The sequence below is a fragment of the Triturus cristatus genome, chromosome 2_1 (genome assembly GCF_964204655.1).
Source record: "Triturus cristatus chromosome 2_1, aTriCri1.1, whole genome shotgun sequence".
NCBI lineage: Eukaryota > Metazoa > Chordata > Amphibia > Caudata > Salamandridae > Triturus > Triturus cristatus.
Window position 1 is genome coordinate 890,644,104 of NC_140581.1, and position 22,104 is coordinate 890,666,207.

At 40.9% G+C, this 22,104-nt stretch overlaps 1 protein-coding gene and 1 pseudogene across 3 annotated transcripts in view; one reads left to right on the top strand and one right to left on the bottom strand.

Annotated features, from left to right (window-relative positions):
* Positions 1-22,104, bottom strand: part of TRPM6 (transient receptor potential cation channel subfamily M member 6) — a 671,614-nt gene that overhangs the window by 98,804 nt on the left and 550,706 nt on the right. For all 3 annotated transcript variants that reach the window (XM_085633062.1, XM_085633061.1, XM_085633064.1), the window contains 2 exons: positions 9,131-9,181; positions 6,563-6,628 (listed from right to left, as the gene is read on the bottom strand). In XM_085633062.1, coding sequence (XP_085489188.1) covers positions 6,563-6,628; positions 9,131-9,181 — 117 coding nt within the window. The remainder of the gene's footprint in view (positions 1-6,562; positions 6,629-9,130; positions 9,182-22,104) is intronic.
* LOC146866045 (28S ribosomal RNA) lies at positions 17,837-18,857 on the top strand (annotated as a pseudogene).

Consider the following 22,104-nt stretch of genomic DNA (forward strand, 5'->3'; position numbering starts at 1 on the left):
TTCCATACACAGTCAATCCCTAAGATACCAATGATCTCAGCAATCCAGGGATCTCTCAGCAGAGAACAGAGAGACCCCCTCAGACCTACAGTTACTCATTTTATGGCGAATCTCTATCCTTTGTCAAAGCTGAGCGTCTTTAATATCGAATCATTGATCATCTAATGGCAAACCTGACAGGACAAACTACACGGCTAACAATGGACATTTCAATTTTGGACCCTGTGGATAAGAAAGTAGAGAGTGCCTTGAAGAAAGCGTATGAGAGTCAGCGTCTCGTATGAGATTATTTATGCTTCTCAATTCCAGGTTTAAGACTTTTAATTTTTACTTGGTCATTTTCGAAATGGGAAGGATTTCTCTCAAGTTCTGGATTGCATGAAAGTATAAGTGAAGTTGTCTAACATTGCCTCTGTTACTCTGAGGGCTTCATCTATGGATTCAAGTAATGTTGTAGAATCTCATACGAATTTACCTCTCAGATAATGGAAGTTAGATTTTTTTTACTCCCTAAAGACGTGTCTTCTGAGGATGCCTTTTTCAGGATGCCGGTTTTTGTGAGAAGAAATAGAATCCATGGTTTTCAAGATCTCCAAAAAATCAAATTTATTTCATTGGATGCCATTTCCAGCAATCGGAAATATTCACAGACCTTTAGGTATAAAACCAAGAGGCAGATTTACAAAGACTTTGCACTCATTCAAAGTGATGCAAAGTAGCACAGTCCAGGAAGGGTATTTACTATCCAGCACAAAAGGTATTTTGTGCAGAAAAAGTGTCCTTTCCTCAGAGCAAATTGTGTTTTCTGCTGCTTTGCGCTACTTTGCATCAAGGGGTTGTTACATGGGTGGTACGTGGTGGATCAGCGCCACCACCTCTAGATTTGAAAGCAAGTTAGATCTACAAAGATAGTGAGACCGGGCTTTTCATTCAAAATTAACGCCTTCCTGAAGCAGACACAAAGTAGGAGAAATGTTTTAATTTCTCATCATATTCCACACACTGCGTGTGCTAAATTGGACAGCACACATCTAACATGTAGAATGCTCCGAAAATTGATTAGGTATGCAATTTCATACTGAAAGGTTATACTTCAAGTACAAACCCATTGGTAGACATCTTGCACACACCTCTGCACCATGGCACAAAAGTTGTGCATTGTGCTAGGCAGTCTGCTTGTGCACCAATGCAGGGCATAAGACCAGCAGCAGGCCACTGTAAATAAATATGGCTCTGCACTGCTTTCTTCTCCTTCTGAAATGAAGCAGCTTTGAATGCTGCATAGCAATATTCCACAAATAATAAATCTGCCCCTCAGTCTTTTGAGAGAAGGAAGAAATCTTTTGGAAGAGGTCAGAGAAGAAGACCTGAGTTTGTTTTCAACATGTCAAGGTTTCAGTCAAAGAACCCTTCAAGAATTCACATCTTATGCTCCAACTCACTAAATAAGGGTAGTCAGAAGGCACTTTGCTGATTATGCTGGGTAAAGGCATCCTTCAGAACCAGTAGGCAGCTGCCTAGTAAGAAGCCATCTATTTCAGGACTGAGGGGGCAAGCTGGTTTTCAGATAAATCAGTCCTATAGATTGTGCCAGAAAACTATTCAATAGACTTTGGCACAATTCCTTCATGTTCTCATTCCACCTACACTCCTTGTCCCATTGGTTTACTGAAAAAGAAAGTCTTGGAGGAGAACATTGCTGTGTTCATTCTGAAGAAGGCAATTCTCCATGTCCCACCTCAGGAGAGAGTTTTAGGGTGGAATTCAATTGTCTTTCTAGAGAAGACCTCTTCAGGCAAGTACAGAATGGTGATGGACTGAAAAGGAGTAAACAGGTTCATTATAACATCCTCCAACAGCTAATGCTGATATTTTTTAGTAGAATCTTCTCGGTCAAAATAGAACTGCAATGCCTTTTACACATCCCGATTAAGGACTCATTTCAGAGATTTTTAATGCTCGCAAACATCCCTGGCAGTTCTGGTTTTTCGCAACAAATCACTCAGGATTTACCTACCTGATCTTTAAAATCAGCCGTCTTCTCCTGCTTAGGGTTTGAAGGACCTGAAAGTTATCAGATAAACTCTTTTGCAGCCAGGTCTTCTCATCAACCTCTCCAAATCTAATATACAGCCTACTCACTGTGTACAACACTTTGGAGTATAGTTCAGGATGGATATAGGCAAAGTCCTTTTCCCAGAGATATGGAGACTTAAGCTGCTAATTCATCTCCAGCAGTTAATGGCAAAGAGCAAAGCATTAGCCAAAGAGTAGTATCACCGCCACACAAACAAGGTAAGTGACTAGAAAGAAGTGGATGTGTTTAGTTTGCTTTTTGAGGAAATGACAATTTAACTATCTTCATTCTTTTTTTCCAGAAGGCAACAGTGTTTAGAATTTTGCTGACACAACAGCATCTGGGTCAAGTAGTTTTGCATGTTCCAAATAATTAGTCTCCACTTTCAATGAACTACTTTGTTCTGATTACAATATTTCAGAACATTTGAAATTGTTTCCAGTGGTTGTTAATTCCATCAACCCAGGGAACAGGGTGGGTTTTTAATTCCCAGACACATTAATTACAATAGGTGGTAGCAGTCTAGGTTGGATGATAACACTGGGCTTCAGTTCAATTTAGGGGCCATACTCTAAAGAAGCGGTTCATCGATTCGCCAACTGGAAAGAGATAAAAGTGGTTTGAAAAGCACATCAAGAATCTGCATGCTGTCTGAAGGGGTTAGCTGCAGAGATTTGGATGGACAATATGATAACCAAGGCCTATCCTAGCTGAACTGTCAATTCAGGGCAGGGTCAAGAACCTTGAATCCACAGAAATGTCAGATCTGCACTTGGATACAATTAACCTCTTGTCTCTCACAATGGTTACATATGGGAATAGAACAATATCAGAACGGGCCCCTAAAGTTGGATTTTCTTGTCTTCTCATCAGCATTCTACAGGTTTCCCTGTATTTCAACTGGTATGTAAGCCATTTGGGAACCCGGAGGTAGATCTTTTTGTAAATCATTAGAATGTTCATTTGTCCCAGTTCTTCCTAGATTCCTAGACACTCAGCATTAGCGGCAGATGCTCTACTACGTCCCTGGCTGGGAATTCTTCTTTATGCCTTTCTCTCAATTCCTCTCATTCACAAGGTACTACCCAACATTCAGAGGTAGCAAGCAGAGGTATTCTTTGTTCTCCAACATTGGTCAAGGAGATCTTGGTTTCCTCTTTCAAATCTAATCATGATACAGAAGGAATGGTTGATTCCCTTGTCTCCTGTCCCTCTATATCATCCTCTACTTCCAAAGGGCAACTATAAACATTTCAGACCATCGGTGTGGAGGTCGAAAAATCAGGACTTATAATTAAGGATTTATTCCAACCATTTTGCCCTTGATCCAAGCTTCTAAAGGAGAATCTATTAAACAAGCGTACTGCCATCATTGGTCTTTTTTTAGTGTGTCAGTTTAATGATCTTTTCCCTGGTGTCTGTGCTCTAGAAAATATTTTGCAGCTTTTACAAAAGGGTTTGTAAGAAGAACCTTTCAGCAGCCATGTCGAGACTGTAGTGGCAGTGATTAGTACTTTTAGGCCACCATAGGATCATTTATCGGCTATTGACTCTCCAATTTCTCATATTCAGGGGTTATATTTATGGGGGGTTTAGGGTAAAAGAATTATTTATATTTATTGCAATCTAGGGTAAAAGAAATATATCATCCTAAGGATCGTCCCCTAGTTTTTGATTTTCTTCTGGAAATCCCTTATGAGCTTTTTGTTTTGAAGAATGTAGATGAAAAGTTTATTTCTAAAAATGTTTGCATTTTAGTAGCAATCACAGTAGCCATGAGGTTGGGGGAACTGAATTCTCTCCTTCGTAGAAATACTTATCTAAGAGGTTTTAGGGACAGAATTGTGTTAATATCGGATCCAAGCGTCATTCCTAAGGTCAATTCTGCTTTTCACTGCGACTAAAAAAATTGCATGTCATGCTTTTGACCCCAATCTTCATGGTGAGGAAGAATCTATATTGTGTTGTTTGGATGTGGTAAGAGCAGTAAACAGTTATCTTCAAAGGTCAATTGACCACAGCTAGTCAAATAGTTTGTTTGTAATCTTTGGTCTGGCAGGGAAGGAATGTAAGTCATTGAAGGCTACACTGGGCCATTTGATTAAATCAGTAATTTCTTTAGCTTGCCAGAAAACAGGTATGAATTTTCTGGAAGCAATAAAGACACATTTAACTTGAGCTCATTATAGATTGAATCTGGCACAAGAAAATGAATTACATCAGTAAATGGTGGCTCACTGCGAGTTCCACAGCTTTATGCACACTGGTCTTCCAATTAATAAACCATCAACCATAGTATTTCCATTTGTTATCCATTTTATTCAAAAAAGTTTTCTCCAATTTTAATCCATCACATCAAAGGTGCAGGATTCAATTAATCTTATGCATTTTAGTGACTCCAGAATTACCCATCCAGGCCTATTCATAGGCAATAAACGGACCCTGAATCCTCCGTATATATCCCAATAACATATCTCCCAATGCATTTCGGTCAATGATAACCTTCCTCAGGGGTATCTGCAATTTACCAAAAATATATGTCAGTCACACTCTTTTGCCAAACAGCATTTTAAAGCATTATCTAACAAGTTTCCCTCCCTTGCATCTAGACATAATAATTACACAAAATCTCAAACTAAAACATTACTCATGTTCCCCCTCCTCCATGTGCATCAATCTTGTAAAGAACAAAATACTGTGCGTTTAATTGTTGTCAATTCAGTAAACAATTTTTCGAGTGAAACTTTTTCACGGTGCATTTCAAATTAAAAAACGGTAATCTGGACTGTGCCAGAGTTATTAGAGTAACGTGGTTCTCAGGTGGGGTGGAAACGTTAGTTTAAATTGAGTTGGTTGCACAATTTAGATGAAGCAGACGCGGTAGCCTACATTAGGAGGTTTTGTTTGTGAAAATAACATATGAGGTACGCTTGGGGCATCAATACGGTTTCTTCTGAGAGCTAGTGAGCCTGGTGCAACTTGAGGAGTGATAATTAAGTAATGGGGGATTGTTTATGCACGGCACAGTCCAGATTACCGTTTTTTAATTTGAAATGCACTGTGAAAAAGTTTCACTCGAAAATTTTTTTACTGAATTGACACCAATTAAACGCACAGTATTTTGTTCTTTACAAGATTGATGCAAATGGAGGACGGGGAACACGAGTAATGTTTTAGTTTGAGATTTTGATTATTTATTATGTCTAGATGCAAGGGAGGGAAACTAGTTAGAAATGCTTTACAATGTCGTTTGGCAAAAGAGTGTGACTGACATATATTTTTGGTAAATTGAAGACACCCCTGAGGAAGGTCATCATTGACCAAAATGCATTGGAAAATATGTTATTGGGATATATTCGGAGGATTCAGGGTTCGTTTATTGCCTATGAATAGGCCCAGATGGGCAATTCTGGAGTCATTAAAATGCATAAGATTAATTGAATCCTGCACCTTTGATGTGATGGATTAAAATTGGAGAAAACATAACTTTTTTGAATAAAATGGATTACAAATGGAAATACTATGGTTGATGGTTTATTAATTGGAAGACCGGTGTTCATAAAGCTGTGCAACTCGCAGTGCCCCGCAAACCGGGAGCTACCATTTACTGATATTATTCATGTCCTGCGTGTATGGAATGGAGCACATTCGAGTGCTGCACGCTAAATCGAAAAAAAAGCAGCAGGAAATTGTACTGTTTAAAACAAGGGTGTGCTTCAGGTTTTTGTCAGTTACAAGAAAATGAATTGCCATTTGGTTTGTGTATCATATCAAAAGCATGTGTTGCTTACTTTTTCTTAGTTAAGTTGTCTATTCGCATAAGTGTTTCTATTACAATTGTAGTGTACCTAAGCAGAACGTCTGTGGTAGGGTTTGTTTATAAAGGGTTCTCCAAGACTTTTTTTTATGTCTACATCCTCAAAAGAGGAAGTAGGCATACAGCAAGGCTTAGACAGTGAGTGCAGGAGGCTAAGAAGGGCCTTTAGTTACTAAAGAAAGCAATTGGATGAAAAAGAATGAATAGAAGAAATGAAGATTACCAGTAAGTAATCGAACCACTAAACAGAAAGAGAAATTATTGTGGTCATAAGTACTTGTGATCTCTGTTTTCTTGCTCTGCTGTGAATCGATTATTGTAATATTGTGAAAAAATGTAGATTTTGCATGTAAAAGACGGTTAAACAAAACACATCTAGGCATGCTCGAGGAACACTAAAAAACAAATATTGTAGATGAGTCATTATAAGCAATTAGTCTACATACTTAAAGCTAGAAGTCGGCACCATGAAATTCGAGTATAAAAAAGAGAACGTTTGTCCTGTCATAGCAGACCAATAAGCACGCTGGACAGATAGAACATCTATTTATAGTGACTCTTAAAGAGGCAGACAATCAAACAATGATTCCAAACATTCAAAATACTTCTTAGCAAGATGATGTCTGTTAATATTCACCCTGTTATATACAACAACATTTTACACTTACGAAATAGCTGAACAGGTGTGAATGGTATGGTGTGGGCAAGTCTCATTAAGTTGTTCCTTTCAACGGCTGTTAAAAAATGAAAAAATAATAGTGGCATTAGTAAACTTTGTTTTGGCTAGCAGTTCAAAATGCTATAACACATAATATGAAGTAAGGAATTCCAAAATAGATATAATAGATTTAAATATTAAACTATTTAAAGTCACTATATGGCACTCCTTTACACAAAATGGCTTCCAGTCCTGATCAATAAGTGATAAAGAGTAACATGCTACACTTCTGCTGAGACTTCTATTGTTGTGCCTTGGATCCCAAGGGTGTATATTGCCAATAAACTGTAGCTTATGATTAAGGTTTTGCTGGGTTATGACTTCTTTTGTGTTTGGTGTTTTCCTTCTCAGCCTGAAGTGTGATACTGAGGATGGAGTGTTAGGCATGCCATGAAGTGTTAGACTGGCACCAGGACAAAAAAGAATGGGTACTTTTCAACTTCAATAAGAAAGTATGTTCTTTTATGACAGTAAGTGTCCTGCCTGCTTCATCTATTTACTTGGAATATAATTATTACTTGTTTAAATATCTGTTCATGCACAATTTAATTGAAAATGTTTACAATATGTTCATAATGTGAAAATTTCTACATGGCATTTTCTGCGGCGAGATATTGGCCAACAGAACGTTTTATTTTCCCTTCACAAGCATGGTATTTTGGAAAGGTAAGAGGAAATGCTCTGAGCACTGGAAGAATACTGTTCATCATGAACAAAAAAGAATGATGTCACTAACATGCTAAAAATCACAATGTTAATCATTATCATGTGAGTGATATCAGTACATGCATACTTTTCCTCAGGCAGGTTTTGAAAATATTTTGGAGAGTCATTTAGGAATTTAAAAAATATTCTTGTAAGTAAAAAGCAGTACCAAAAACATGAAAAATAACAAGCATATATTTAAATGAATCTAAATTTAGGAATAGAACAATGATACAGTGAAGTAATGAGACTGCTATTTTACATCTAAGAAAGGGTTACAAAGTTCCAGATTGCAAAAGATAGCCTCTCTTATAAGTCAAAAGATGCCTAAGTGATAGGAGGATGAGATTTCTAATCTCTTTGGCAGTTACGGTCACTGTCAGATATGCACAAATGACCATCGATTCTGTGTAGTTTATGAGACTATCCCGCGGATGTTTGCACATGTCTGGTTGAATACATCCTCCACTCTTCTGGAGTAATTTTTAGTGCCATAGCTCATATCATTTACACTTATGTCAAGTATTTGCAAAGTCAGCAGAATATGTAAGCACTTGTGTGGGTCGCAATGTTTTCCTTCGTTTACCTTTTTTTGATAGTCATGACATGACTCACAACTGAGTTAATAAACTATTTTCCCTTTGCTTACAGACTTTGTGAACCTACACCTGTTATGTCACAAGTGTGAGTCCATTTCATGAACTTTCAACATGCTAAATATGTGGTATCTCTTTATAAGGTGTGTATTTACTGTGCATGCTGTGTTGCGTGCCGGGCAGGAAGAGGGACCCTGCACGGCACGCAACATGGTTGTTTCTCTATGACTTATCTGTTTATGTTTGTTGTACATCCCACCTTCCAGCACTGGTTTCTCCATGGAGTTCGTTTCAAATTCTCTCCTGGCAGTTGATCCTGCACATCCATGGTGAGAGCTAGCCAGTCATGGGCTCTATGTATTACAATAAACTTTTTTATTAGTTCGCACCTACTGTGGCTCTGCTTCTTCTTAACACTCTTGTAAGGAAGAGTCTGATATCTAATTGCAGCAGGTATTGTAAGTTTTTCCATTTATATATAGTGCAAACTTAGCCTGAGAGCATCAAGGCACTCTACTGGAGGACCAGATTTTACACATGTTTTAGGCGACAGAGTACCCTCTTCACCAAACTTAAGTTCTGTCTGCCTAATGTCGACTTGCGTTGAACTCAAGTATGTCAGTGATGAAGACTACTGCGTCTTCACCGCTGACATAGTCCTCCAACCACCCAACCTAGTAGGGACCCTCCTCAGAGGTTCAGCCATTTGTCCATTCGCTCTATTTAGGGTGAGCAGACAAAAGGACAGTTTTTAACTCCACACACCGCCATCCAAAACGTGGTGGTATGTGAAGGTAAAAAAAATGTATGATACCCATGCCACAGGATAAAGCTACTATGCTAAGTGAGTCATTGCTTTTTTCATTTTCAAAAAGAGAATCTTTGGGATTTTTTTTTTTAAGATTAGAAAAAATGTTGAAAGTGTGTCAAATGTCACTCTTATGTTGATGGAGCTGCACAGCATTATACGAAGCATTGACAGGAATTGCTGCGACAGCGGTTCCAGCCACTATAAGAGATGTCCACTGGAGTGGCAGAACATGGAGTACAGTTACTTAGTAAGGTTGCCCTGATGGAGTAAATAACATACTCTGCGATCTAAATCAGAACCTCAGTGATTTGTACAGAATCACAGGATATTGAGCTGAAGATAGCATTATAACCTAGTATCCCATTTCTAAAGTTGGCAGTTAAAAATATGAATTAATTTCACTTACCAGAATAATGGGGGTTCAAGTCTGGAGAGGTTTTCAATGAAGCAGGAATTTCTAAAATGAATTGGAACAATATTAAAAAGTACATTGCACAGTCTCTTTCGGATTTTTCTTTGTAATTAAACTGGTTTATAAAACTGGATATCAATAGTGGAAGAATCGGAACAGATTAGGTACACACTGGCAAATTCACATAGCTTTATTACTTTGGGCTCTTCACAACATTCAATTACAAAGTTACTATAAAATGTAGACTTACACGTCCACACCCCCTGAAAAAAGGTGAGGAGCCAAATTCATGAGTGTAAAGTTACTACTGCCAAAAAGGATCAGTGGTATGTCCAGCACCACAAATGGCCAACCACTGATACTGCAATATCCTCCCGTAGAAAATAATGAGGGTAGGGACTTAAAGTAGATCCCCATAGGAAATAATAAGGGGTGGAGTTCTCCCAATTGTAAGGGAAAGGTATCTTTTCCTTAAACTTTACCATACAGAGAACTCCACCTTAACTGTGCACTCTCCCTATGGTAAAGTATAGGGAAAATTTGAAAAGTTTATTGAGCTTGGAAAAAGAGTAAAAATATTTTTATGTTAAAGATTATTGTAAACTAATGTATACAATTATTTTAGGTGTAGAAAAAATAAAAATGCTACAGCAGTTATAAGTTATTTTAGGTTTAAAATGTAATTAATTTGAATATATTAAATTTAGACTTTTTTAAAAATAATTATCACCTAAAGTAAAAAATAATTTATTTTAATACGTATTAAAAGTGATGCATGGAAATATTTAAAACGAATTTAATTATGATTAATAAAAATAATTACATTACATTTTGAAAAGTGTATTAAAATCTGTTAAAATAAATATGTTTTATGTTTAGATAATTTTTTACATTAAATTGAAATTATTTAATGTTTTACTATTTTAATTAATTTAACTGAACATTATTTCCTATGGGGGCTATTTTAAGTTCCTACCTCTATTATATTCTATGAGACAGTGTTACAATACCTGTGGCCATGTGAGGTGCTGGACTTACCCCAGCTCTGCACTGCAGTAGGTTTTTTTTTGGCAGTAATAACTATAGAAGTGCAATTTGTGAATTGGTGTGAGAGTTATTCTTTTGTGGGTGGGTGCATATTCATTCCTATACCCCTTCCTAGCCCTCTCTTAACCCTATCTTACTCCTTCCTAAACCCCTCCATTTTAGTCATAAATATTCCCAATTTTCCCCATCTTTACCACATTTACTAGTATGATGAATAGTTATGTGAGCAGAGACTCCGCAGGTGGGGTGTAAACCTCTGCACATATAAAGATAGAACAGGCAGCGGCATAGGCCTTCACAAGTAGTTTGTAAATAGCATTTTGTACTACATTTGAAGTACTATTACAGTACTACAAAAAATACCACAAAGTGCAGTTTGTGAATGGGCCCAATTTACTCAATTTACTTAAAACATATGCACATTACTTTCCTAAAATCCTACGCATTTCATTAACATGGGCATCACTTTGGGAGTGTCCTATGGAAATACAACGCAGATTAAGTTTCTTTTCATCATGCTAGCCTAACATCTATGCAAGCAAGTTGTATATCACATGTAACGCAAGCCCAATTCTACTGTGTATAAATAGTATTGAAAGTGTGAAAAAAAGGCATTAATGAGTTCACTCTTTTAATCTCTCTGTATTAAGGACTGTATGTTATGAACATGGTGTTTTCAGCATGAAATCGCCTAGTTAAATAAATTAATGTCAAAATGTTTCCTTACTTTACACATGTATATATATATCGCAAGAGTGGACATAATGACCTTGTGTAAGAGAAAGGTTGGTAAAATATGTGAAATTACCAATGCAGGTGAATTTCAGACGCACACGTTATATACAAAATACATACTTTGTGTTTCGGCACTACCTAAATGAATCTCTATTGCCAGTCATAGTTTAGACCAATGCACATACGCAACTTATGCTTCCAATACATTGCAAAGGCTGTTCTGTAACATTTATGAACTGGGCACATACTACTAAAGCAGTATCCCTGGAAAGAGGTCTGTAGCACCTGTAAACAGTTGAAAAATCTTCATATGGTTGACCTTTGTATATTCTCTGTCCCCACATATGCACTGATACGCAGAAATGCCTGTTACATATGTCCAATACAAAAATAGGGCATCCCAATAATCCCCTCGGGACTGGGTATAATCAATAACAAAATACAAACTTCCCTAGAGGAATCATTTAGCTATTATTTCATATTTCAAAACATGTCACATATGTGAACACAATTTATCGCGCTCAGCGAATTTCACAAAGAACAATGTTGTATAAATATTTGTTTTAATCCAATTTTAGAAAAATATTCAATTCATCATGTACGGCAACAAAAGTACTACTGATTTTATCCATATATTTCACAGCAGTAACATAACACCTTTTGCTTTTTGTACATATGGGCGAAAATCCACCATATATCAAACTTAAACAGATCTTTTCATATTGCTTTCAATTATGCCTTGAAGAACATAAATACAAACAAAAAGGTGCGTGTTACACCTGGCACATTGGCGTGGGTCTCCCGTCCATTTTTTGCTGTTGCCTCATGTGTTTTTGCTGGTGTTAGTTGCTCAGGGCACTGTGCCACTGCTCTCCAGTGCCACAGTGCAAGTGCTCCCTATTGTAAATTAATGTAGGATTTGTGACTCCATGATTGGTTGGTTTGGTTTACTTGTCAGACCCTAGTACAGTGCACCAGGAGTTCCCAGGGCTTGTAAATCCAAATGCTGCTGGTGGGCTTGCAGCACTGGTTGTGCCACCCACAGAAGCAGCCTGTAAAAATATGTCTAAGGTCTGCAATTGCAGAGCCTGCATGCAGTCTGGTACTGTCATGCTGACTGAACAAGTGCACCCACTTGCCAGTCCCTAAACCTTCCCTTTTCATCATATCAGACACCCCTATGGTAGGCCCAAGGGCAGGGTGCATTGTAAGGATAAGGTAGGACATGCCCTGGTGTGTGTGGCATGTTCTAATAGTGAATTACAGCCATTTTCGTTTTTCACTATTGCAAGGCTACCTGTTCTCTATAGGCCAGAATGGGCAGTTTGGTTATTACATTTTATAATCCTAACTGACTCAGGGAACATGGTAGAAATTCGAATTTAGTATGCCTGAACTAAGAATGATAAAATACATCTGTTAGTGAAGTTTGTTTTAACATTCTGTTTGAAAATGCCACTTTTAGAAAGTAGGCATTTTCTGTCTAACCATTCAAACCTGCCTCTGCTAGGCTGTTTATTCACTGTCAGGAGTTTTGAGTGACAGGGCTGGGAAATTCCAGGAGAGAGAGTGAGGTGTCCCAGTGGTGAATAGAGAGATCTGCATCTAGATGGGTCAGAGGAGTTGCACCTGGGACCTGAATAGGGATGTGCCTTCCCTCCACAATGCTGGCTCCACCTCCTGTGGTGCGTCTGACATCTCTGTGCTGCACTCTGAAAGGAAAGAAGGAGTCAGGTAAACAAAGTGCTCCAGGACTGACCAGAACTGGTTTGAACAAGGCAAAGGCCCCTCTGCCCTCAGAGGTCAAAGGATTTTGGGGTATAAGTATTGGGACCCTGATCCCAAGAATTTCACTTTGGGAAAACAAGAAGAACACTCTGCTGAGGAGAGGAACCAAGAAGAAGCTGAGGAGGAACTATCCCTGAAACTGGGGGATTGGCCTGCAGTGATTGCCTACTGCCAAAGAGAGGAGGAAGGAACTGTGTGTGTACTTTTGCTCAACTTGTGAAGGATCTCCAAGGGCTTGTAAAAGAGCTTGCCTCCTGCTGAAGTCTCAGGAACAACAGACTTCACCCCCCAGCTCCCCAAAATTCTTTGGAAGTGCCTGCTGCTGATGTTGGGCCTTCTGAGGGACTGCGTGTCGCAAGGAGCTGGAAGCGCGACTCAAGAAGGAGAAGCGTGCCGCCGTCTGAGCTGTTGTCGTCGCATCGCGTAAAGTGTGTCACCGCTGCAGCATCGCATCGAGAGGAAGCGTCTCGCATCATCCAGGAAGTGTCTCGCAACGCCGAAGAAGCGTGTCGCCATCGCAGCTATCGTAGCTGACGCATTGCACCGCATCAAGAAAAGCACCTCGCATCCACAGAGAAGCGTGCCGCCGTCGGAGCTGCTGTCGTCCCATCACGTAAAGGGGTGTCGCCGCAGCAACATCGCATCGAGCGGAAGCGTCTCGCAACATCGGAGAAGAGTGTCGCTGCCAAGGCCGCTGTCGTCGCATTGCGTAAAGCGTGTCGCCGCTGCAGCTGAAGCATCGAGTCTCGCATCAAGGAAAAAGCGTGTCGCCATTGCAGCCACCATAGTTGTCGCATTGCACCACATCAAGAAAAGCACCTCGCATCCACAGAGAAGAGTGCCGCCGTCGGAGCTGCTGTCGTCGCATCACGTAAAGGGGTGTCACCGCTGCAACATCGCATCGAGCGGAAGCGTCTCGCAATGTCGGAGAAGAGTGTCGCTGCCAAGGCCGATCTCGTCGCATTGCGTAAAGTGTGTCGCCGCTGCAGCTGAAGCATCGAGTCGAGTCTTCTCGCAACATCGGAGAAGCGTGCCGCATCTGGAAGATCTTCACGTCTTTATTTCTTTGCACCAAAAACGTTGTCGCATCAACATCGTTGCAACACTTTCGTTGCCCTGCGTGTCGCATCTAAAAGGGACATTGACTTAAAGTGTCGCATTTAAGAACTTAAGAGAACTAAGCAAAATTCTACCATCTAAAGTAACAGTCTTGTGTGTTTTTGTCGTTTAATGGTCTTGTGGTAAATCTATATAAAGAATACTTATTTTTTATATAAAACCTGTGTGGTGTCCATCTGTAGTGTTGTCACTTGATTACTGAAAGTGTTTACAAATGCTTTACACACTGCCTCTGAGATAAGCATGTCTGCTCGTGCGAAGCTACCAAGGGGGTGAGCATGGGTTATTTAAGGGGTGTACCCCCTTACCCTGACTAGAGGTCAGGGTAAGGGGGTTCCTATTTGTCACAAGTGCATACCTGTGCCAACTAGAGACCCCCAAGTCTTACAGTGCGATATCACACCTTTTTGTTTGTATTTATGTTCTTCAAGGCATAATGAAAGCAATATGAAAAGATCTGTTTAAGTTTGATATATGGTGGGTTTTCGCCTATATGTACAAAAAGCAAAAGGTGTTATGTTACTACTGTGAAATATATGGATAAAATCAGTAGTACTTTGGTTGCCGTACATGATGAATTGAATATTTTTCTAAAATTGGATTAAAACAAATATTTATACAACATTGTTCTTTGAGAAATTCCCTGAGTGCGATAAATTGTGTTCACATATGTGACATGTTTTGAAATATGACATAATAGCTAAATGATTTCTATAGGGACGTTTGTATTTTGTTATTGTTACGTATGTCCAGCAGGCTATCCACTGAAGAGATCCTTCCTGGCCCTCTTGCCAGTAGTTTTCATCATTGTGCACCAGATATACTCTTCAGGCTGTCCACTGACATGCCCCAGACTAATAACAGTTCCTCCATACCATAAATGTATTAGGCAGTTGTTACTGATATGCAACGCATTTTCTGGTTAAAACAAATTGTCAAGACAGGGTAGTAGAGAAGGTAAAGCTCAATAAATGTAGCACTGGGAGGAATTTGTTTTCATAAAACAATATATTGAGACTGTGGTTGAAGAACCATAAAAGTAGAAAAGAACAAATACAATAATTACAAGAACTAAGACTAAAGTTGCAGGCACAATTTGCTGCAATATAGTTAAGTGGACTAGTGTAAGTTTCAAACCAGATTACATTCTTTAGCACAAAAGGTTGATGAACTAACAGAATATCATCAATATTATATGCATATATTAAAAGGCCATAAAGGGTAAAGACTGATATCTAAATTGTAAGTACAATTTTCTGGCCAGAGCGGGAGTGATCTCATCAATTGTATACTCATAGCTGGTTGACAACTTACACTCCAGAAAATCTAGAGTCAAAGTGTGTCTACTGTTACATATGGCCTCTTGGTGTACCATCTGCCAATAGGCCAATTTAATTAACATTTTGAAGCCAGGGCCTCTGGTGCCTCCAAGAAACTTCCCAGACCCAACTTCCTAAACAAGGACCTAAAGTGCAGGAGCCACGGTGTCTGCTGGGTGCCGGGAAGGACAAAAATATCTTTGAGAGTGTATCTATAGGCATCCAAGGCAGGTGAGGTCCAAATCCTAAGTCAATACAGTAATAGGCGAATATCAAGCTTCCAGGAAATGCTCTTGAATGCCAGATCAAAGTGTAGTGGAGCCAATGGAGTGCTCTTTGGGAGAGCAAATGCGTGTCTAATAAACCTATTCTCGAAGTAGGAGAGAGAGCAACAGTTAGCATAGCCCCAAATATCTGCTCCGTATAAAGCTGCTCCGAGAGCCTTGCTATTATGAATCTCAATTGCCGGTGCAACTTTCTTTGAAAGAGTCTAATTGTATGTCTTTAGCAGTTGGGATGAATAATGCAACATTGAACTATCAGCTTTGTGACCTGCATGGACCAATCTAGTCTTGGCATTGCCTTAGCCCTAACTAATCAAAATATGATACCTGCTCTTTTGTGGTTGTATCAACAGAGAGTCTGCAGCTGTAAGATTTAGATCTAGGGGAGTTTAAGGCCATAATTTTAGTTTTCTCACGGTTAAGTTCTAATCCCCGCTCTAGACATAAAATATTAAAATCATTGAGCAATTGTTGCAGACCTCGTAGTGATTTGGAATTCAGAAGAGTGTTGTCGGCAAAGAGAAGGGCAGGCACTATCCTAGCATCACATCCATCCCTGTCCAACCTACTCACAACATTGTTTATGTAGAGGGAGAACAGGGTGGGGGCCAGTACGCATCCCATCTGGATACTTATGGGTGGTGTGATCTGTCCCCTGTCGCCCCATCTTACACGGGCATAGCTCTCCTCGTGCAACCTTACCAAGATAGCCGGTATATTTGGTGGAATTCCCATCTTGTCCAATATTGTCCAAAGCATGGCCCTAGGTACTAGGTCAAAGGCTGCATGTAGGTCAACAAAGGCGACAAACAGTCATCTCCCGTTAATCGTCAGAGTCTTCCACAAGAGGCAGGTGAAGCAGAAAATCAGGTCTATTGTACTTGTTCTGCTCCTAAACCCAGCCTGGAACTCGGATAGGACATTTTTCTCCCTTATCCATTCTAGTATATATGGTTCAAACTTTGTTTACAAAAGACTTTCTGGGAGGCATAAATAAGACTAATCAGTCTATAGTTGCTTGGGGCACTATGCTGCCCTCTCTTATAGATTGGGATAATTTCTGCCTGCCTCCAGGAAACAGGGACTGGCATGCCTTTCAAGATGGCACTTGAGAAGTGGTGCATGTAAGTGCCCCAGATACTCCGGTTTAGTTTGTAGAGCTCGTTAGGGATCTGGTCTGGACCAGGTGCCTTCCCTAATGACGTAGAGCTAATAGCCTCTTCTGTCGCTCCAAGGGTTCCCTCTAAGTTTACTTGGTCCATGCGTTTTTCCACAAGCTGGTGATCCACATCAACCTAGCCATGGTCATCCTAACAAGAATATAAGTTACTAAAATAGGTAACTCAATCCTCAGATTGTAAAAAGTATTCCACGGGAAGGTGGAATACAAAAGTGGGAGCCCTGAAGGTCTGTGCACCAGTGCCGGCTTAAATCCAATAATGGATTCAGAGGGCCAAGCTGTCACTGAGGGCAAACCCGCCAATGAGAAAGCAGTCAGGGCACCTTTCCCCTCGTTGGAGCTAGAAAGCGCACCAGAGGAGGGCCCGAAGACTTTATACAAGGAATTTTAATACTCCTGCATTTGGGCTAGAGTAGCCCTGGCTCCAGGAAATTTAGGGAGGCACAGGGTAGACGTCTGTGAATGCTCCCCAACCGAAGGCTGGCACTTACGTTTTGACTGTTTCAGAGCCTCCTTCAATGGAGACGGCCCCTCACATGAATAGCTCCCCGATCGGTCTCTGGACTTCAAAAAGGACTGACGATGATGCTGCTGTGCTTCTGATACTTGCGCAGCCAGAGAGAGAGAGCGAGAGAGAGCAAGAGAGAGATTATATATATGTATATGTGTATATATGTATGTATGGTTTATACTTACCAGTAAAGTGTTTTCGTGGTAAAGTCATCCATGGTAAAGGCATATTCAATGTAAAACAAATTGTTAAACAAAACGCTCCTGACAGCGGGTGACCCAAGGTTCAGCACATGAATTCCTATCCACAAACATTAAGAGTCCTGTGCAGATTGTTGTAAAAGACTTGTAAAAGTCTTTTGTTGTAATGGAATTTCCGCTGTGAAAACAGCGTTGTAAAGCCATTCGTTTTAATGGCATTCATTGCCCCTACATACATTCTGTTAGAGAGGGACTGGAGGATGTGCTGTCTCTATTCAAGATGTGATTCTTATTTCTGTGAGGACAACGTTAAGTATAGTTGTACTCCAGAACAATAGGTGTGTTGTTGGAAGCAAGACTGATTTGCCGCTGATGGGAAACAATAATAAACCAGAATAAGCCACTACGAGAATAGCCAAATGCCTCATCATCTAAATAGTGATGTGCACAAATGGATGAATGCGATTCCCACTGTCTCTACTATCTAGCAAAGCCACAGCCAATGGAACAGCCTTGGCACAATCAGCAGGCAAAGAAGCCCTGTTGAGCCAGAATCTAATCTGGCACTGTGAAGAGACATAAGGTATAGGATAAGTGGAAGGCCTTCAGGCTGCTGGCGAGATACTACTGCTCTTATCATTTTTCACTTACCTGGTGAGGTGGGAGCCCCGTGGGCCTCTTCCTTCTGGCTACAAATGCATGGTGCCTGTTGGGCACAACCCACTCCAGGGACAGTGGCAAGTGTGGAGTTTGACTGGGGCAGTACACCTTTCAAACAATAATGCAAGTGTTCTAAGGTAAGCTCAGGGAAAATAGAGATCTACATGGGAGCAGAAAGGCAATAGCTTGCCTGATCTCAATTTTTTGTATGAATGCAGACCATGAAAACAGTTCCTAATGATACTTCTGACTTTTTGGCTTTCAAGCAGGAGGTGTCAGGAAGGTTACCACAGGGATAACTGGCGTGTGGTGGCCAAACGATCATACTGATGATGCTTTTTGATCCTTCGATGTCGGCTATTCCTATCATTCTGAAGCAGAACTCACCAAGGATTGGATTGTTCATCCACTAATAGGGAAAGTAAACTGGGTTTAGACCGTCAGGAAACAGATTAGTTTTACCCTACTGATGATGTGTTTTTGCAATAGTAATCATGCTCATTATGAGAGGAACAGCAGGTTCAGACATTGGTGTATGTTCTTGGCGTAGGAGCCAATGGGGTAAAGCTATCTTCTGTGAGATTATTACTGAACACCTCTAAATCAGAATAGCCCCTAATCCATAACAATACCACAGTGCTATGGAGCTCTTTTGGCCTGGGATAGCCAGCATCTGGGCTGGTGTGTAGAGCCGCTCACTCGTGGACTGGGGAGCGGGTAGAAGCCGGCTGCCTCCATCACCCTTAGTGCGCCACATGTTTGTGGGGCATCTGGTACTAAATCATTTGTGGACGGCCTGATTCTGGGTCAGGGTTTTGTGAGTAGCAGAGCAGCTACTTTGCTGTGATCAATTGAAAGTCATCCTCTGAATCGTCTGAGCCCACGCCTTGGAGTCTCTCGGCCATCTGGCCAGTGGGAGGTACAGTATGTGAGTCCATGGGAGGCTGCCTCCACCACATGCAATAAGGCACTGGGCCCTCTCGCCCTGCGCCACCTGATATCAGGATGGGGGCACAATTCCTCGCAGGTCAGCGGGGTGATCAGATGGCTGGAGCGGGCACCAGCAAAGTCGTCTGGAGGCAGGAAGCCGGTCAGTGGCTCAAGTAAGGTGACTCCTGAGGGTTGCCTTTGTTGTCAATTGCTGCCTTGACACTCTGGTCTACAGTTTGGCCCAAGCCATCTGGTCGCTGGGCTGGCCAGTTAGTTGCAGACTGTGGAAGAATCTGGGGCTCACGCGGACTTCACACCGCTTGCAATAACCCTTTGTGGGCCCAGTCCCTGCAGGCTGTTGGTGCTAGCCAGAAGGCAGAGTCCTCTATCCTGCCCAGGGCAGGGTGGTGCCCCAACCGCAAGGGTCTGCCAAGTTTCAAATGTCCACCAATTAGCTTATCAACTTCATGTGGGCAAAAACATCACCAGCAATGTTTCATTGTCAAGGCCGATCCAGCCAATGGACGAGTATGGGTCTGCCAGATCAGTGAACCACATCATCAGCTCAGTCTTCCTAATTTGAATTTGCTCTAGCCGAGATACCATTCAAAAAGTGGAAGCAGTCCGTATCTGGGGAGTACACAGATGCTCCATCGTCTTCTGTCACTTCAATCAATACCTTCCTCAAAATGCACCCCTCATTTCTTCTTTAAAGGACAACATAACCAGATGTCAGGAACACTGGAAACATGACTAAAGAGACAGTGGTCTGCTGTCCTGTACTTGTTTCAATATCTTCATTAACAAATCTGTGTAGTTAGGTGCACAGGTGAGATATGCTGCATGCATCCTATGTACAACTCAATCAGCACAGATCTTTTGTCTACCATTGGTGCTGGACTGAACATCATTTGCACTACAATGGAAGGTCAATTTGATTATTCCTAAAAGATTCCTGCAGCACAAAAACAAGGTATTATTTGTTGAGTTTGATGTATTAATGTGTGCACCAGAGTCTAAAAGCTGTCAATGAGATTATTCCTAAAACAATTCCTGTAGCACAAAAACAAGGCATTACTTGCTGAGTGTGATGTATTACTGTGTGCACCAGAATCTAAAACCTGTCATTTTACTTAGGTGCACTAGACACTAAAGACCATTCTTTTGCTCCTATCTGCCAGGCACCGATGCCTGGTCCCCCTGTTGTTGGCAGCATCTCATATTGGCTTTGTTGGAGGGAAGCAAACCATGGAATATCCTTTGCAAAACATATTCTTCCACCTTGTAAGGGACATTTAGTGAAATGTGTGTGTGGGAGAGAGTGCATGCCACAAATTCCATGACCATGTTCTGTTTTTTGTATCTCCATATGTGCCCTTAACCTCAAAGGATGTGGAGGTCCACTTGCAGTACAGATGTGGAAAATAAAATTTGTTTTAAGTTCTCACTTTTGTTGAAAAAAATTAGATGACTTCCTGTTATTTTCCAAATGTGTATAAATAGTTTGGGGTTTGCAGTATGGAATAACAAAGTGGCAGACAAAAATGTGCTGTCCTGCCCTTCACTGTACGAATGACACCAAGTGCCATATTATACTATGTTCCCCGGGGGTGTAATGGACATGTGTCCACTTTCTTTGCCCCCGGGGCACTTTGGTATTACAGAAGAGGGTGCAGATGCTTGAACAGCCCTCTCTGTAATACAGATCATCCCAGGGCTACATGTGCACAAGTGAGATCTGAAGGGGCTGTTACCTCATTGAATGGGAGCATGACCTAATGCAAGTGAGGGAACATATGCCTCTTCCATATCATAGACAATGGCACAGATGCAAAGGAGCAGCCAGAGGGACCACTGACTGGGTGCTATACAGCGGCATAGTTAATGTGACCCCTACGGGCACCCTTTGAAACTGGTCCAATGGTCCAACAGACATCACCCTGCAGATGGGCGAAATCACTCACTGCGCCCTTCTGCAGGGGTTCACTGTCCCCCTTTGAAAATCAGTCTACATTGTTGCCTGCAAAGTTAAAGATGTACTGGTGACTTCAAAAGGATGGTCCCTCTTTTACAAATGCACTGCCATCAGGGAGTGGTTTTGCATTCTCATATGAGCACCCTGCAACACTGAGCTCCTGTAAGGCTGTGTTGCTTCAAAGTGTGTGTCACGTAAACATTTCTGACATGCTTAAAGCCACCTTTTTACATTACCTAAGTCATATGTAAATACTGCCCTGGAGCGAAAATGTCTGGGTACATGATGTGGATGTGTGATGTGGAAAATTGAGAAATATGTAATTAACAAGTTTCTGTAGAAACAGAAATAAAATGTAACTGTCAAATGTTTACTGCAATAGACCGAAAAAGCATTTCCATTTTGACTAGGTTTGGTATAAGATAAAAAATAAAATTCTCCTAAGGTGGCTAGGGAAGGGCTAGAAAAAACAATCTTCACTGCATTACTTGTAACCTATCCAAAAGGATAGGGAAGCTTGCAGAAGGAAGTCATAATCATATCAGCGGGTATGCTTAAACCCATGGCTGAACTAGCAGAACTCGCAGAAGCTCCTTCTACCCCCTTGACTCCCAGTAATGCTAGCAGACTCGCTCTAAAATTAATAACAAGTTTTTATCAGAAGATTGATAGGGAGTCTGCATCTATGTTAATCTCTAGAGCAGTACTGAGTCCCAGGACATTGGGGGGTAGCCAGCTCAGTACTCCGACTCAGGGCCTGATTTCAAATTCGGCGGATATCCCGCCTCCCAAAATATAAATCCTATGGGATTTATATTTCAGAGGACGGGATATCTGTCACCGTTGTGACAGAGTAACTCTTACTCCGAATTCTAAATCAGGCCCTGAGTTGAGAATGGCATTACTCAAAAGCGGGTCAGTTCACCCTAGTGTAGATAAAACTGGTGAAGAGAGTTCCAAAACAGTAGTCTGCTTAATTGGGGATTATATAGTTGACCAAATAGCCCATGCACAAGAACAAGTGACAGTAAGGTTACACAACAAACAATTGATCTGCTAAGTGCATGGCAATCACCACTGACTCAGCATGTGGAGACCGCTAAGAAGCCAAGTAAAGCCAGCGATCCTCCCTCTCTTAAACTACCTAAGTGCCTAGCCTGGGACTGTGCAAACAAAGGCCTTGCAACGTTGTGTAGCCAACAGGGAGATAAATGCCCAGG